Source organism: Cebus imitator, unplaced genomic scaffold, assembly GCF_001604975.1.
Source record: "Cebus imitator isolate Cc_AM_T3 unplaced genomic scaffold, Cebus_imitator-1.0 Scaffold309, whole genome shotgun sequence".
In the NCBI taxonomy this organism is placed as follows: Eukaryota; Metazoa; Chordata; class Mammalia; order Primates; family Cebidae; genus Cebus; species Cebus imitator.
The window spans coordinates 1,204,330-1,221,102 of record NW_016107624.1 but is presented as its reverse complement, the minus strand read 5'-3'; the positions used below and the strand labels follow the sequence as shown (position 1 = coordinate 1,221,102).

General features: G+C 38.6%; 1 protein-coding gene across 6 annotated transcripts in view; it reads right to left on the bottom strand.

Annotated features, from left to right (window-relative positions):
• The window catches only part of CNTRL (centriolin), a 98,155-nt gene that overhangs the window by 71,585 nt on the left and 9,797 nt on the right, over nt 1-16,773 (bottom strand). For 5 of the 6 annotated variants that reach the window (XM_037729515.1, XM_017503304.2, XM_017503306.2 and 2 more), the window contains 5 exons: nt 12,522-12,769; nt 10,615-10,745; nt 6,508-6,638; nt 4,676-4,817; nt 2,513-2,699 (listed from right to left, as the gene is read on the bottom strand). In XM_037729515.1, the coding sequence (XP_037585443.1) occupies nt 2,513-2,699; nt 4,676-4,817; nt 6,508-6,638; nt 10,615-10,745; nt 12,522-12,738 (808 nt within the window). In that variant the 5' untranslated portion in view covers nt 12,739-12,769. Of the gene's footprint in view, nt 1-2,512; nt 2,700-4,675; nt 4,818-6,507; nt 6,639-10,614; nt 10,746-12,521; nt 12,770-16,455; nt 16,476-16,773 lie in introns of those variants that run through there. The other variant, XM_037729514.1, reaches the window with a different exon arrangement.

The following is a 16,773-nucleotide window of genomic DNA, read 5'->3' as shown; positions in this document are numbered from 1 at the left end:
TTTCTTATACTGGCCTCAGTTTCCTCATTTTAAACTCAGCAATAACCCTTACACTTCCTTTCTTCACAAACTTCCCATACACCTTCTTCTATTTTCTCTCTCACCTGATGATCTCACAATTAAGAAAATGACCCCATCAGTAAGAACTCCCCGTTTTACCACCACCACAGCAAAAAAACTACCCACACCTGTACATATCTTAGTTTCTTTTCTTTTTTCTGACGGAGTTTCACTCCTGTTGCCCAGGCTGGAGTGCAGTAGTGCAATCTTGGCCACTGCAACCTCTGCCTCCCGGGTTCAAGTGATTCTCCTGCCTCAGCCTCCCAAGTAGCTGGGATTACGGGCTAGCGCCACCATGTCTGATTAATTTTTGTATTTTTAATAGAGATGGGGTTTCACCATGTTGGCCAGACTTGTCTCGAACTGCTGACCTCAGGCGATCCACCTGCCTCGGCCTCCCAAAGTGGTAGGATTACAAGAATGAGCCACCACACCCGGCCTCTTTTGTCCTTTCTGATGGAGAAAGTGTCACTCCTATCAAGTGATGATTTTTCCTTTTTTTCCTCTAATTACATTCTCTTGTCTTCTCAAGAACCAAACGAATTGAGCCATGTCTTGTTTCTCTACTCTACTTTTAGTTTTTGTTTTGTTTTTTTGTTTTTGAGATGGAATCTTGCTCTGTCACTCATGCTGAAGTGCAGTGGCTCGATCTCAGCTCACTGCAGCCTCTGTCTCCTCTGCTCAAGTGATTCTCCTGCCTCAGCCTCCCAAGTAGCTGGGATTACAGGAACCCGCCACCACACCCAGCTAATTTTTGTATTTTTAGTAGAGGTGGAGTTTTGCCATGTTAGCTAGGCCGGTCTCAAACTCCTGACCTCAAGTGATCTGACTGCCTGGACCTCTCAAAGTGCTGGGATTATAGGTGTGAATCCTGTGCCCTGCCTCCACTCCACTTTTGAATATTCTGTTCATTTGTTTCTTTGTTTTCTGGCTTTGAAGTTTACAGCATTTGTTATTTCTGCCCATTTCCTGGTCTGGAAGCCACTGGTGAATTTAACTTTTAATCTTTTTTTAAAAATTATTTATTAAGTACTAGGAGAGAGATTGTGGGAGGAAATTTCAAATCTCCACCCAAATGTCTCCCTTCTCTTCACTCTTCAATCCATTATAATCTAGCATCTGTCCCCTCCATTCCTTAACTACTCCTGTCAAGACCATTATCACCTGTGGCCAATCTAAAGCACTTTGCTGCTTATCTCCCTTGATAGCTCAGCAACATTAAACAGAGTTGATCACTTCCTGTCTTGAAAACTTCTCTGGGCTATTTCCCACTATTGTCTGGTTTTCTCATACCTTGCAGGCCTCTCTCAGCTCCCTTAGTGAACTGCTTTTCTTCCTCCTCCCAACCACTGCCTGAGTGAGTTGATTTCCATGGAATTTAATGTCATTTTTATACTGATGACTGAGCATAAAATTTGTATCGATAGTCCAGATCTCTTTAAACTCCACTCACATTTCTGACTATTTGACACCACCACTTAGTTGTCTCACAGACATTTCAAACTCATGTCCTAAACAAAACTCTGAATTCTCCATTTTTATAAATGACATCACCATCTAGCCACTCATTCACTCAAGCCAAAAGCCTGGGAATTACCCAATCCATTAGAAAATGCTACTGCTTCTACCTTCAAAACTGATCCACCCATCTTTCATTTCCACATCCACCATGTTAAATATAGGCCACTAACGTTTCTAGCCTGGATCACGCCTATCGAAGTGTTAACCAGGGCTGACTCTGCTTAGCTTCTACGATCTTGTAAATGCATTCACATGGTATGGCATAGATTCCAGCCTAGATTACTATACTAGCCTCCTAACAGGTCCCTTCATCTCAATTTTCCCTGCTCCAAATCATTCCCTACTATATATCAAAATGATGTCCTATTTCTGCTTAAAAATTGTGAATGGCTTTCCACTGCACCTGGAATAAAATCAAAATTCCAAGGCCCTGTGCCATCTCACACCTACCTATGTCTCCAAACGTTTTATTGAGCTGTCCTCCAGTCTATCTGATCTTCTTTCACTTCCTTAAACTCACAGGGTCTTAGCTGCTCCCTCCCCTAGAATTTCATTCTTCACTTGGCTAATGCCCTCTTCTCTTTGCTTTCAGGTTAACTGTCACTCCTTCAGAGAGCCACTCCTGTACACCACAAAGAGGGTTCACCTCTGTTACTTTATTTGGGTTTATTTGCTTTTTGTCTGTATTCTCTGCCAAAACAGAAGCAGCATGGACACCAGCAATATATGTCTTGCTCCTCATTGTATCCTTAGTGCCAAATACAGTGCCTGGTGCACAGTACACAATAAATATTTGTTAAATTGATTTATGCTGCCATTTCCCATGTACATTTTAATAGCACTACAAAGTTCATAATACATATTTCTAGATAACTTCTGAAAATAAATTCCTTCCTCAACCAAATTTATTTTTTTTGAAATTTAATCTTACCTAAACTGAATCTGTCGAAAGCCTCCTGTCTATCCTGAGTAGTTACTGGCTGACCTTCCAAACTTTCCAGCGAACGGAGGTGGAAAATGGTAAACTGGTGGTAATGTGGAAGGGTCACAATTGGATTTTCAACTAGGTTCAGAGAAATCAAATCTTGAAGCGGTTTCAACTTGCTTATATCTTGGAGCTGAAATGATATAACATTAGTATTGGAATAATTTAATTTAAAAATCATAGCATACCTCAAGGAAGTTACAAATCAAGAAAATTTAACATGGCAAGGAACCTATTCATGAAACCAATTACCCAAAAGTAGTGGTTGTCAGGAGAGATACAGAAGAAGAGTGTATGAGTATTTATAGTGTATTCGGATGGTATCAGGCATTTTCCATATACCATTTCATTTGTGACTCCTCACAACAACCTATCATGTAAGTATCACCTTAATTTTACAGATGAAGAAACTCAGGATCAAAGAAGTTACGTGACTTGGCCAAAGCTCAAAGCCTGTAAGTGAATGAAACAGGATTTGAATTCAAGTTTGTATAACTCTAAGCTTTGTCTTTTCATTATACTGATTCAACAAACCAAAAAAATGAATGGCTATAAAAAATATTTTTGTAAAGCTTCAGATAACTGAGCTATAATTGATAGTTTATTCTCAACCTAAAAAGGTTGAGAAACAGTACTCCAAATAGCTAGTACAAATAAATCTTCTCTCCCAAGTGAATGTGTAGCATTCTTCATAATGCCAATGTCCAATATCAACTGGGTGAGAACATCATACAAAATTAGAAGTAAATATTGACTGATTGATTTTCCTATTGCTCAACTGACACTGACTAAGTTGATACGATCTAAGAATCAACTACTTCAGGAATATATGCTAAATTTTAGATCTATGGCTACCTCTTCCCATCATCCCATAAGCTTCAAGAGCTCCAAGGTGATGCTGTATAACATGGGGTTGGGCTTGGGCTCTGAGGCTCTTGAGCTACCAGGATAAAATTAGAAAGTATAGATATTGTTAACAACATGTCATTAAATGAATGTTGCTTATTATTATTGGCCTCCACTGGTGAAGGCTTAAAGAATATACCTTTGGAGTTAGTGTTTTTTTGTTTAATTATTATTATTTTTTTTAAGATGGGGTTTCGCCATGATGGCCAGGCTGTCTTGAACTCCTGACCTCAGGTGATCCACCCACCTTGGCCTCCCAAAGTGGTAGGATTATAGGCGTGAGCCACCGCACCCAGCCTTAAATTTTTTTAAAAGCATTTTCACATCTATCATTTCATCTGAGCCCCCATAATACCTCTGTAAAGGAGGCAGTATGGGGATTATTTTCCCCAGTGAGTTTTAGAGGGATTAAAGAATTCTCCAAGGTCATGGAAGCCAATTCTAGGCCCACCTTTGAAGTCACATCTTTCATTTTCTATTCCACAACTGATGTTCTTTAAATTATGGCACAATTTTCCCAATTTTAATACAAACTTAAATAAATTAACATTTTTAGTAAGCAAATTCTTATTAAATACCTAGCTGTGAATAAATACCATAAGAAAATCATAAACTATACTCCAGAGAAAAATATACATCATCATCCAAATATGTAAATCATGGTAACAAAGTTGCTCTATTATAAAAAGCTAGTGATCAACCTCCTATAATACCTAACTTCATAATCAAAATAAACTGGTAAGTTTGAAATTGCAAGTTAAAACTGTCAAAAAAAAACAACCCAGAACTTTCTTCTAAGCATTCAGTAATCTGGATTCTGGCACAAAATTTGACTTTGGATATGGGACTCAACATGTCCTAGACCTTAGTTGTTACTACCTAACTCATAGTATTATAAAAAATAAACCCTGTAATAAATCCTGTAAACCTATGCCTTCTTAGCAAGAATGTTATGAGGCTCACATGAAATGATAAATGTAAAAATGCTAAGAGGTTAACTCTTAGTTATTATGGAACCCATGCAAAATGAGGACTGCTTGTATTTAATTAATCTAGAAAATCCTGGGCTATGTCTGAATCTGGTGTTTAGTCAAAGGACCAAAAACTTTACAAGAAGAAATCCCATTTTTTAAAAACTTAGATTTTAAAAAATCTCTTATTTTTCAACAAGTCCAAAATTTCCTGCTATTTTGAATAACTTACCGATGATATCTTATTGCCTTTCAAATTGAGGACTCGCAATGATTTTAACTTCTTCCCTAACCATAGTGGAATATGCTCAATTTCATTTCCTGCAAGGTTTAGCTTTTGCAGATTACACATATTTTCTATGCCTTCAATTTTGCTGAAAAGCAAAGGATAAAATTAAGTACAAAGATAAGAGTCCCTGCATTGTAGTTTTAGAATAAACAGCCTTGGCTCCATGTGAGATTACTTTTCATAATGATAATTTATTAACTATTTTCATAAATGAGAACAAAGAAAAGTGGCTAAAGCCAAATTTACCAGAACAGCTAAACTGCCAACCCTTTATTACTATGCCCAGGAATCCTATCCATCTTACTATCAGACTCTGCGACTCTGTAACATAGAAAAGAAGAATGTGTCAATGGCAATCCCACCGACTACTGTGAACAGCCAGCGGAGAGCTGGAAAACTCTGTAGTACCCTGTGCTATCTGCTACATTCCTGCCCAAAAGATGTCTTTAATTATCGGCTTAAGTCATCATAAAAAGATTAGCTGTGCTAGCAGGATATGGGAGCCCATAGATGATACTGTATTTATGAATATAAGTAATTTAATCAGAACTTTTAAATCAAGCATTTATCACACATATTGATGAATTCTGACTGATGAAGCTTTCCCCAAGTCACTTCTAATTTATTTGTCAATTTAATTCTTTGGTCAATTTTCTATACTGCACAAATACTTCAAAGCTTCTATCTACACTGGGTAAACATTTCTAAGCTTCTCTACTTTCACTTTTATTTTACTGAAATTATTTTCTTTTTTTTTTTTGAGACGGAGTTTTGCTCTTGTTACCCAGGCTGGAGTGCAATGGCGCGATCTCGGCTCACCGCAACCTCCGCCTCCCGGGTTCAGGCAATTCTCCTGCCCCAGCCTCCTGAGTCGCTGGGATTACAGGCACGCGCCACCATGCCCAGCTAATTTTTTGTATTTTTAGTAGAGACGGGGTTTCACCATGTTGACCAGGATGGTCTCGATCTCTTGACCTCGTGATCCACCCACCTCGGCCTCCCAAAGTGCTGGGATTACAGGCTTGAGCCACCGCACCCGGCCTCTGAAATTATTTTCATCAGAATCAACTTTTTATACAAATTTTATATTAAGGGTTTATAGTCCATTAATCATTTTTTTTCATTTCAGTTTTGTCATATTAGAACTTTTGCCATTGCTAGTCATTTTCTTGGCCATCATATTTACCAAGTCTAACTTGGGAAGAAAGCAAGCAGGTATTAAGAATTTCAAGATTTGATTCTTGTATCATTTTGTCCATAACAAGTTTTCTATATGCAGTTTGAGCCACTGTCAGTTTTAGTATGTTTATTTCTCACAGCAATATTATAAATTGGAAACAAGATTGAGAGCATACTTCTTGTAGCAATGAGCAAAGAACATCAGAATCAAAACAGGTTAAAATATCTTGAGGGTCAAAATGGCAGGGTTAAAACATTCTGCTTCATGTCAGCATTCTTAATGTAATAATACAGTAAATCATAAACAATATCTGGAAAAACTTCCTGTCAGAAATGAAATTAAGATATAATTTGGTGCTCAAAAAATACATCTCTTTGATAATGCTAGATGTTATTCTGTACTTCAGTAACACTAAAACATAAAGGCAGTTACCTACCATATGTGAAGGGATAGACATTCATTTGATCAATGAATAAAGATGAAATATCTTCTGTTTCTGTGTCAATGGATTCTTTCAGTAATGTGGATGGCATTAAAATACCTCTCTAACAAAGCTACCTGCAATGCTATCTAAAGATTTTGTTATATCACTCACCTGATTTTGTTATATGATAAGTTGAGTTCACGTAATTTTAACAGCTTGTCCAACTTTTCAATCTTCCCTATTAGATTATAGCTGAGATTCAGTACTTCAAGTTTAATACATTTTTCCAAATTCTCGATATACTAATTGGAAACAAATCAACAAATACTTTACACAACAGATGCCTTGACATAAAGTACAATGTTTACATATGTGCATCAGGGGCTATTTGATCAGTCATCAGAAAATAATATACCCTTACTGATCTCCTGGACAATCCCTGGATGCAGCTCTCCTTGACTAAGAATAATAACTCTACTCAAGCTACCAAACTCTCCTTGCCCTTCAGTGGGCAACAACACTGCCTACATACTAAGAAGCTCAAGACCGTCCAACAAGAATTCCCTCACTATTGTTCCCTCTACCTCAATTTTGCTATACCTCTCCCTCTTGTTCTCCTCCTTTCTTCCAAAAGATAGTGCTATGGTTTTAGTGTCCCCTCCTAAGCTCATGTTGAATTTAATTGCCATTGTGACAGCTCTGAGAGATGGGAGTTCTGCTCTCAGGAATGAATGAATGCCATTATCTTGGGAGTGAATTAATTATCACAGGAATTCAGCCTCCTCCTTCTGTGTCTCACATACTTTCTTGCTCTGCCTCACCAAGTGATACCTTCCATGATGTTATGATGCAGCAAGAAGGCCCTGACCAGACGCAGCAACTCAGTCTTGAACTTCCCAGCCTCCAGAACTATGAGCTAAAGAAATCATTACGCTTTATAAATTACCAAGTCTGTGGTAGTCTGTTATAGAAGCAGAAAATGGACTAAGAGAGATAGATTTCTTCTTTTTCAAGTTAAACTAGGTACTTACATTCTTGCAGGATCTCACTCACTTCCTCCCCCAATGCTCTTGCATATTCAACCTCTTTTTCCCTCCTGGATCTTCCCCTCAAGTTTAAAAGCAGTCATTTTCCAACACATATTTATTACATACTTACTACATATGAGGCATTGCACCACGTAACGGGAATACAGCCTGAACTAGACAATTTTTCCCTGCTGCCTGGAGCTTACATTCAATATGTTCAGATTTCTTCTATATAAATCACTTAGGACTAAACTTGTTTTACTTGAAGCTATCATCTTACCTCCCTTATCTACCACCAATGTTCTCACCAGAATTGTCTACATTTGTTCATTCTGCTTTCCACTCATTCCTATTCTACAGGTTGACTATACCTTAACTGAAATGCTTGGGACTAAAGTGCTTCAGATTTCAGATGTTTTGAAATATTTGCATTATACTTACTGGTTAAGCAACACAAATCAAAAAGTCCAAAACCCAAAATGCTCAAATGAGCATTTTCTTGGAGCATCAGGTCAATGCTCAAAAAGTTTGGATTTTGGAGGACTGGAGATTTTTGGATTTGGGATGCTCAACCTGTATTGGTAAGGCAATATGTCTTCTACCACATCAAATGGTTCTCTCCAAGATTATCATTCATTCATCCATTCCACAAATATTTATTGAACGTGGATTATGGGCCAGGAGTTGTTCTAGGTACTGGAAACAAAGTAGTAAATAAAGAAAACAAAGTTCTTGTTCTCAGTCACAGAAACAGACAATAAACAAATATATTAGCAAACAAGATTTTCAGCAAATGAAGTGCTAACAAGGAAATAAAGACATCCTGTGACAGAATGCAAGGCACCAACAAGGCAGATTTTGTCCATTGTGTTCACTACTATAGCACTACTGCCTAGTGCTAAATAAATACTGTTGACTAAAAGAATGAGAGTGTGACTGAAGAGAGAGTGACTAATTGTGATCAGGTGGTAAGAGAAGGCATCAGCCTAGATGACAGAGATCCTCCAAAAAAAAAGAGAAGACCTCACTAAGTTGAGACCTTAACAAGACACCAGCTGTGTGAACATCTAGGAGCAGAGAAAAAAATGCAGAGGCCCTAAAAGAATGAACTTGGTGGGCTCAAGAAACAGAAAGATGGACTTTTTAATGGCCAAATCCAAATGACTTATTTTTCTTCCTTTTTTTCATTTTTTGTTTGTTTGTTTTGAGATAGGATCTCATTCTGTTACCCATGCTAAAGTGCAGTGACTTGATCTCAGCTCACTGCAGCCTCAACCTCTCCAGACTCAGGTATTCCTCTTGCCTCAGCCTCCCAGGTAGCTGAGACTAAAGGCATGTGCTACCATATCTTGCTAATTTTTTATTTCTTGTGGAGATGGAGTTTTGCCATGTTGCCTAGGCTGGTCCTGAATTCCTGATCTCAAGCAATCCTCCTGCCTAGGCCTCCCAAAGTGCTGGGATTATGGGTGTAGGCCAACACACACAGCTAAATTTTCTTCCTATCTGACTATTCTAATGACATGTTATATCGTCCTTTCCCACCTATCATTCCCGCACCTTTGGCTTCCATTCATCATACTCTTGGATCTTAGTTCCTTCAGACTTTTTCACAGGGTTGCCCTCTCCATGCATGCTCTCTGATTCTCCCTATTTCTCCTCTTAATTCTGGGCATTCTTCACACTAAGCTCTAGATTCCCAGAGATCAGAAACCAAGCTTATTTATTTATCTGTGTCTACTCCCACAGTCTAACATAATGCCTGACATGTAACTACAACACAGTAACTATTTACTAATTTGATATTTCATTTTTGCCCTTTTTAAATTCCAGCATGTTTCCTTTTTTTTCTTTTTTTTGAGACAGTCTTGCTTTGTCTCCCAAGCTGGAATGCAGTGGCACAATCTTGGCTCACTGCAACCTCCACCTACCAGGTTCAAGCGATTCTTCTGTCTCAGCCTACCAAGTAGATGGGATTACAGACACCCACCACCACGCCTCACTAGTTATCATATTTTTAGTAGAGACATGGTTTCACCATGTTGGTCAGGCTGGTCTCAAAATCCTGACCTCAACTGATCCACCCACCTCTGCCTCCCAAACAGCTTGCATCACAGGTGTGAGTTACAGCGCCCGGCCTCCTTTTTCCTTTTTAATTACACGAGATCTAAATATATTCTAGCTGACATGGTTTGGCTGTGTCCCCACCCAAATCTCATCTTGAATTCCCATGTGTTGTGGGAGGAACCCAGTGGGAGGTAACTGAATCATGGGGGCAGATTTTTCCCATCCTGTTCTCATGATAGTAAGTCTCACAAGATCTGACGGTTAGTATAAGGGGGAGTTTGGCTGAGTGTGATGGCACATGCCGGTAATACCAGTACTTTGGGAGGCCGAAGCAGGTGGATCACAAGGTCAAGAGTTCAAGGCCAGCCTAGCTAACATGGTGAAACCCTATCTCTACTAAAAATACGAAAAATTAACTGGGCGTGGTGGCAGGCACCTGTAATTCCAGCTACTCAGGAGGCTAAGGCAGGAGAAGTGCTTGAACCCAGGAGGCAGAGGTTGCAGTAAGCCAAGATTGTACCACTGTACTCTAGCCTGGGCAACAGTGCAAGACTCCATCTCAAACAAACAAAAAAAAATGGAGGGGGAGTTTTTATGCACAAGCTCTCTTTTTGCCTGATGCCATCCATGTAAGACGTGACTTGCTCTTCCTTGCCTTCCACCATGATTGTGAAGCTTCCCCAGCCACATGGAACTGTAAGTCCAATTAAACCTCTTTCTTTTGTAAATTGTCCCATCTCGGGTATGCCTTTATCAGCAGCATGAAAATGAACTAATACAAAGGCCAAATAGTAAATGTTTTTGGCTTTGTAGGCCATATAGTCTTGTGGCAACTACTAAGCTCTGCTACTGTAGTGCAAAAACAACCACAGATAATATGTAAACAAATAAGAGTGACTGTGCTCCGATAAAAATGCACTTACAGAAATAGATAGCAGGCCTGATCTGGTATGCAAGCTGTATTTTGCCAACTCCTTCTCTACAGTCAATATTGTATAGAATATTGGGTAATAGAAACTTATTAAGTTGGAGATGTCATATAATACTTTTGATTTAGAACATTCACTGGAAACAATAAAAGGTCTGCCACAAATTAGGTGACATTAGGATAATTTTTTTACCTGCAGTTTTAAACCACAGAAAATTTAAAAACATTATCTATGCTCAGAAATTGTTGGTAACCTGCCTTAAATTTCTTGCCACCATCTTTAGAAAGTGAAAGGTTCAGAGATTTTATCAAGGCCAAATTGTCTTGTTTAGTAAGTTTTTTAACGAGGGCCTCTGTAATATATCGAACTCCCGCATGTGAATCAGCTCCTGAAATTATAGAAACAGATCATCATCAGTAAAGACATAAATATCACAAAGAACAAGTTGTTTTGATGTTACATAACAAAAACAAAAATTATGCAAATACAAAAAAGTTGGCTATTTCTAATACAATATTTTAATAATATTTTACTTTATAGCATTTTATAACAATAATGATGATAATGGTTATACACACTATGAATATTTGCTGTGTGACAAGCTTTACGCTAAATGGTTTACATTTTTAAATTTAATTTGTACAACAAACCTTGGAGATAGAAAGTATTAATATCCTCACTTATTAAAAAAAAAAAAAAATCATTTGCTCAAGATCCTATAGCTAATTAAGGCACAAATCCAGAACCTGAACCCAGTCGGAGGAACATAAAACTTGCGCTTTTAAGTATATGAAGTTTTTAGTAATATTTTCATGTTAGTTTTTAAAAATAAACTGGTGATACTTAGTCATTTGTTTTTTTAAAAATTCCAATCTAAAGTTCAGAAACACTGCAATTCTTAAAAATCCTCTTTTCCTATTTTTTTTTATGATGAGAAACTCCAAATTTGTTCCTCTTTTGCTCCTTTAAATAGAAAGAATCACGACATATTTTACAGCTATAGAGGAGTCACCTGAAGGATGGTAAATCTGGTCTTGTAACTTTCCTGGATATTGTTGTCAAAAACTGTTAATGCCATATTACATTTTATAAAAGTAGCCCTAAAAAGAAAATCATCTCTTGGTTCTTGCCTTATGAGTGAGAAAAAAATTAAACCTGGGTTGATATCCAGGCTGTGAGCCAAAGACGCCCTATAATTATAAGTTAGTATTAAATATAATTTGGTTCAAAATAAAATGACTTTTAAATTTAACTTGGCTTGTTCTAGAGAAGAAAACTGATTAATATTTGATTTATATTCTAAATTTGATAATATTCTAAAATGTTAATCAAATTAAAAATAACAATATGCCAACTACTACTAAAGATACAGTATTAACTCAATGTTGTTAATGCTTTCTAATAAAAGCTGATTAGAGTTTAATGGCTATTATTTCATGACTTGGCAAAGAATAATTTACTTTTGAAGTCAAATGCTCTACCACTAAGCTATATCCCCAACAATGCACTTTTTTTTTTTGAGACAGAGTTTAGCTCTTGTTGCCCAGGCTGGAGTGCAATGGTGTGATCTCAGCTCACCGCAACCTTTGCCTCCCAGGTTTAAGTGATTTTCCTGCCCAGCCTTTCGAGTAGCTAGGATGACTGGCATGTGCCACCACATCCAGCTAATTTTGCATTTTTAGTAGAGATAGAGTTTCTCCATGTCAGTCAGGCTGATCTCGAACTTCCGACCTCAGGTGATCTGCCTGCCTCCACCTCCCAAAGTGCTGGGATTCCAGGCGTGAGCCACCGCACCCAGCAACAATGCAATTTTGAGAACAGATTTCTAAACTAACAAAATGCTTTTAAGAAAAAAATAAAACACTGGGGGAACATACATGCATGTCCCATAGTGGAAATCAGTCCATTCACAAATAAGCAGTTTGCTTTTAAGAAGATTGGCATAGGCCAAGTATGGAAACTGAGTTTCCTCTTTCCGGAAACTCCCTCTTTGAATCCACTGACATCTTTACCCTCATCCAGAAGCCTGAGTCCTCCCACTGTACTTACAGAGTTTCTGTTAATAAAAATAACAGATCAAATTAGTACCAGAATGTAAGTTCAAAATTTTCCATCTCTACTTAAAGTATGTGGGCAGACCAATTCTTAGATTAAAAAGTGATACCTTTATGGTCTTGGTAGTCCAAAAGCATATTGTTTTCATCTGCAATCTCAACTTGTTCACACTGCTGTCCTCCAGAATGAAAAGGTGGAGTCTCTGATCCAATCAAAGGTGAAAGTGATCTAGATCTCATATTGGGCATAGATGATGGAATAGGAGAGTGAGGTGACGATGGCATCTTTGCTTTGGAGAATATTTTTTGTTGAGGACCTTTCTTCATTGTAAGAATAAAGTCAGGTGTTCATCAAAACCTGTAAGAGTTTTCAGTATATTCAACAAGATTAATTTTTAAGAGCTATCAAAACTATTATTTCTAGAACCTTCAGGACTATAAAGTTATAAGCTCAGAGGCTATAGATGCTAGGACCCATACTACTCCAACCTGATGGATCAGACACTATTTCAAACATCACTGATGGCCTTGCCAGAGAGAAAGATCTCCGGAGGGTCTAGCATTGACACATGCTCCAGTTGGAAGTGTTGTCATTCCTGTTCTCAGTTAATTGAACCAAACTAGTCACAGGGCCCCTCATACTCACACGAGGGGGTCCCAGAATGCAGGAAGCTGGAATATTTGGCAACCAGCAGTGTTTCATACTGATGAGCACTCTCTCCTTCCTCAAAGTCTCCTCCTTTCATTTCTGGGACACCACACTCTCCTGATATTCTCCTGCCTCCTTGGCTACTCCATGAACTCCTTTGCTGGCTTCTGTTCCTTCCTGCAGTGTAACTTAAACCTCAGAGCTCCACAATGCTCCCTTCTAGTCTCTCTCTAATCTTATCTTCAACAAATTAATGCACACTTATGGTTCCCAATGCCATGTGTCAACTGATATTTATTTATTTAGAGATGGAATCTTGCTCCTGTCGCCCAGGCTAGAGTGCAGTGGCATGATGTCAACTCACTGCAACCTCCGCCTCCCAGGTTCAAGCCACTCTCCTGCCTCAGTCTCCTGATTACAGGCACCTGCCACCATGCCCAGCTAATTTTGTACTTTTAGTAGAGACGGTGTTTCACCATAGTTGGCCGGCTAATCTAGAACTGCTGACCTCAGGTGACCCGCCCACCTCAGGCTCCCAAAGTGCTGGGATTACAGGTGTGGGCCACCACACTGGGCTGATATTTATTTATTTATTTATTTAGAGACAGAGTATCACTCTTGTTGCCCAGGCTGGAGTGCAACAGTGTGACCTTGGCTCACTGCAACTTCCACTTCCCGGGTTCAAGCAATTCTCCTGCCTCAGCCTACCAAATAGGTGGGATTATAGGCATGCTCTACCACGCCCAGCTAATTTTGTATTTTTAGTAGAGACGGGGGGGTGGGGAGGGAGAGAGTTTCTCCATGTTGGTTAGGCTGATCTCGAACTCCCGACCTCAGGTGATCTGTCTGCCTTGGCCTGGGATTACAGGTGTGAGCCACCATGCCTGGCCGGTATTTTTATCTTCAAGCCAACCTTTCTCTGAGCTCCAGACTCCTATTTCTAATTGCCTACGTGATATCTCATTGACATCCTAAACTCAGTCCAGATTGAATTTATTATTTACCCCATTCCTCCTCTCACTCTCCTGTTCCTCTTCCAGTGTTCCCTAACTAGTAAACACTGCTCACTGCAATAAGCCAGAAACCTGGGAGTCATCATTCTTGACACTTCCCTCTTCCCTTGTCCCATACTCAGTCAATCACTAAATCCTGTTAATTCTTACTCCCAAATATCTCTCAAACTAATCTGCTTCTTTCCATTTTCACTCTTATGGGACTCTAATCCAAGCCCTCAGCAAACTACTGTAACACCTTCTAACTGAACTGTCTACAAGCTCTCTTGCCTTACTCTTCCATCCTTACATTGCAGTCAGATAGAGTGATCTATTTAAAAGTAAAAACTGGCTAGGCATTGTGGCTCATGCCTGTAATCCTAGCACTTTGGGGGTCCGAGGCAGATGAATCATCTGAGGTCAGGAGTGCGAGACCAGCCTGGCCAACATGGTGAAACCTCGTCTCTACTAAAAGTACAAAAATTAGCTGGGGGTGGTGGCACATGCCTGTAATCCCATCTACTTGGGGTTGAGGGGAGGAGGCTGAGGCAAGAGAATCTCTTAAGCCCGGGAGGCAGAGGTTGCAGTGAGCTGAGATTGTACCACTACACTCCAGCCTGGGCAACAGAGTGAGATTCCATCTCAGAAAAAAAAAAAAAAAATGTAAATACAGCAGTCTGTAATGAAGGAAATCTTTACTATGACCTACAAGGTGATCCCCCTTGATATGGCCCTGTCACTCTAGATTCACTTCTGTCATTCATTCTCTCTGTGGGCTCTAGTCACACTGGCCTCCTCACATAATTCCTTCTGCCTCAAATGCTTGATCCCATTCTTTTTACCATGTTAATTCTTAGTCTTCCTTCAGAGATCAGCTCAACTGTTGCTTCTTAGGAAAGCCTCCAGTGTAGGGCAGATGACATGAAGTCCCCAGCTCTATACTCTCAATGAATTTGCATTTTTTCCTCAAATAATCAGTTTGAAATTGCACATTTATGTCATTTTGCTTAACATTTGTCTCCATTCTGAACTATATGCTCCACGAGAGCCTGTTTTGTTTACAGTGTCTCCCCAGTCTAGCATAGTGCCTGCTACCTAGCAGGAACTCAATACATATTTGTTGAATAAATGAACAAATGGAGTTATCTTCTGGTCATCCCTCTCCATCATCCAGCAATATTGATTCTATCTCTGAAATATTTTGAAATTCGTCTCTATCCATCTTCACAGCTACTGCTCTAGGTCCAACATTTATCTCCCTCGCTTAGACTATTAAGATACTCTCTGAACCAGCCTCCTTCCAATTCTCCTTTGCTTTACCCTCAATCCATCTGCTACCTTTGACCCACTTATATAATAAAAACGAAAGAAATGTAATGGTTCCCAATGCCTATAAGTCTAAATATTTTGGCACCATGCACACACATAGGACTCATCACAGTCTGGCCCCACTTTCTGGCCTCACCACCACATACCGTTACTCTAAATCATCTTTTTGTCATTACTTTAGCACATTATGAGTTTTTGCTCATGAAATTCCCTTTCCTTAAAGTGAATTCCTTAAAAGGAATTACACATCCTTTTCTTTCTCTCAACCAATTAAAATGTCACTTTGTGAAGACATTCCAGAAATCTACTTTCTTCAGATAGAATGAATCCTCCCTGTTTATCACACTGAATATACCTCTACTAGAGAACTTACTATACTATATATCTTTTGCTTGCCCAGAATGTAACATTCACAAGTGGAGGAATAATCTCTGAATTTCCAGCAGCTCCATGGTAAAGGTCATGAATATATCTAACATCTTACAACTAGAATTCACCCTGTTTAAAAACAATACTTTCAGCAGTGTGCTCTTTCACGCATGTGCTCTCTCTGTAGGCATATTTTTTATTGCAATGTATCACACATAAAGTACATAAATCATAAGTGTACATAGCTTCATTAATTTCTATACAATGAACACAAGCTACGTAATCAGCATCAAGGTAAAGAAACAGAATATTTCCAGAATCCCAGAAGTCCTCTTATTTCCACTTCCAGTCGCTTACTCCCACACATGGGTAATCACTATCCTGACTTCCAACACTAGAGATTTTTGAAATATTTTTGAATTTTAGAGAAATAAAACCACAAAATATCTTTTATATCTGCCTTTTTTGTTAAATATTATGTTTCTGAAATTCATTCATATATGTCTCATGCTATATGAAAAACATTTGATCACTTCGAACTTCAGAGTCTACGATTCTTACCTACAAAATCAATTTTATTGAAGTATAGGTCTTCCAGAAGGAATTAAAGCATTTGTTAACGAAAGAGACCTTGGTCAATTCCTTTAAATGTTTTCATATAAAAATATTTCTTTTCTTATATGAAAGAAAGGTGAAGTTCACTACCATTAAGGCTCAGAATGGTTTAACATTGTGACTTGATTAGTCCTTAAAAATGACAACCTCTTCTGTTCTAGGCCTATAGTGTGCTGTGCCTACAGTGCGCATAGGGCACATTCTCTGTGGTAGGCCTAGAACACAGTCTAGCAAATGGTAAATAATCAACTTTATTGAATGAATTAGTCATAAAGAACATGAAATGTAAAAAGTACTATTTAATATCTCAACAAAAAGAGTCCCAAATTTGCAAGGTTAGGTGTATGCAAAAAAAATTTTCATGATACACAGTTGTTCTTAAAAGTACATTTAGTCTAAAAACGTATA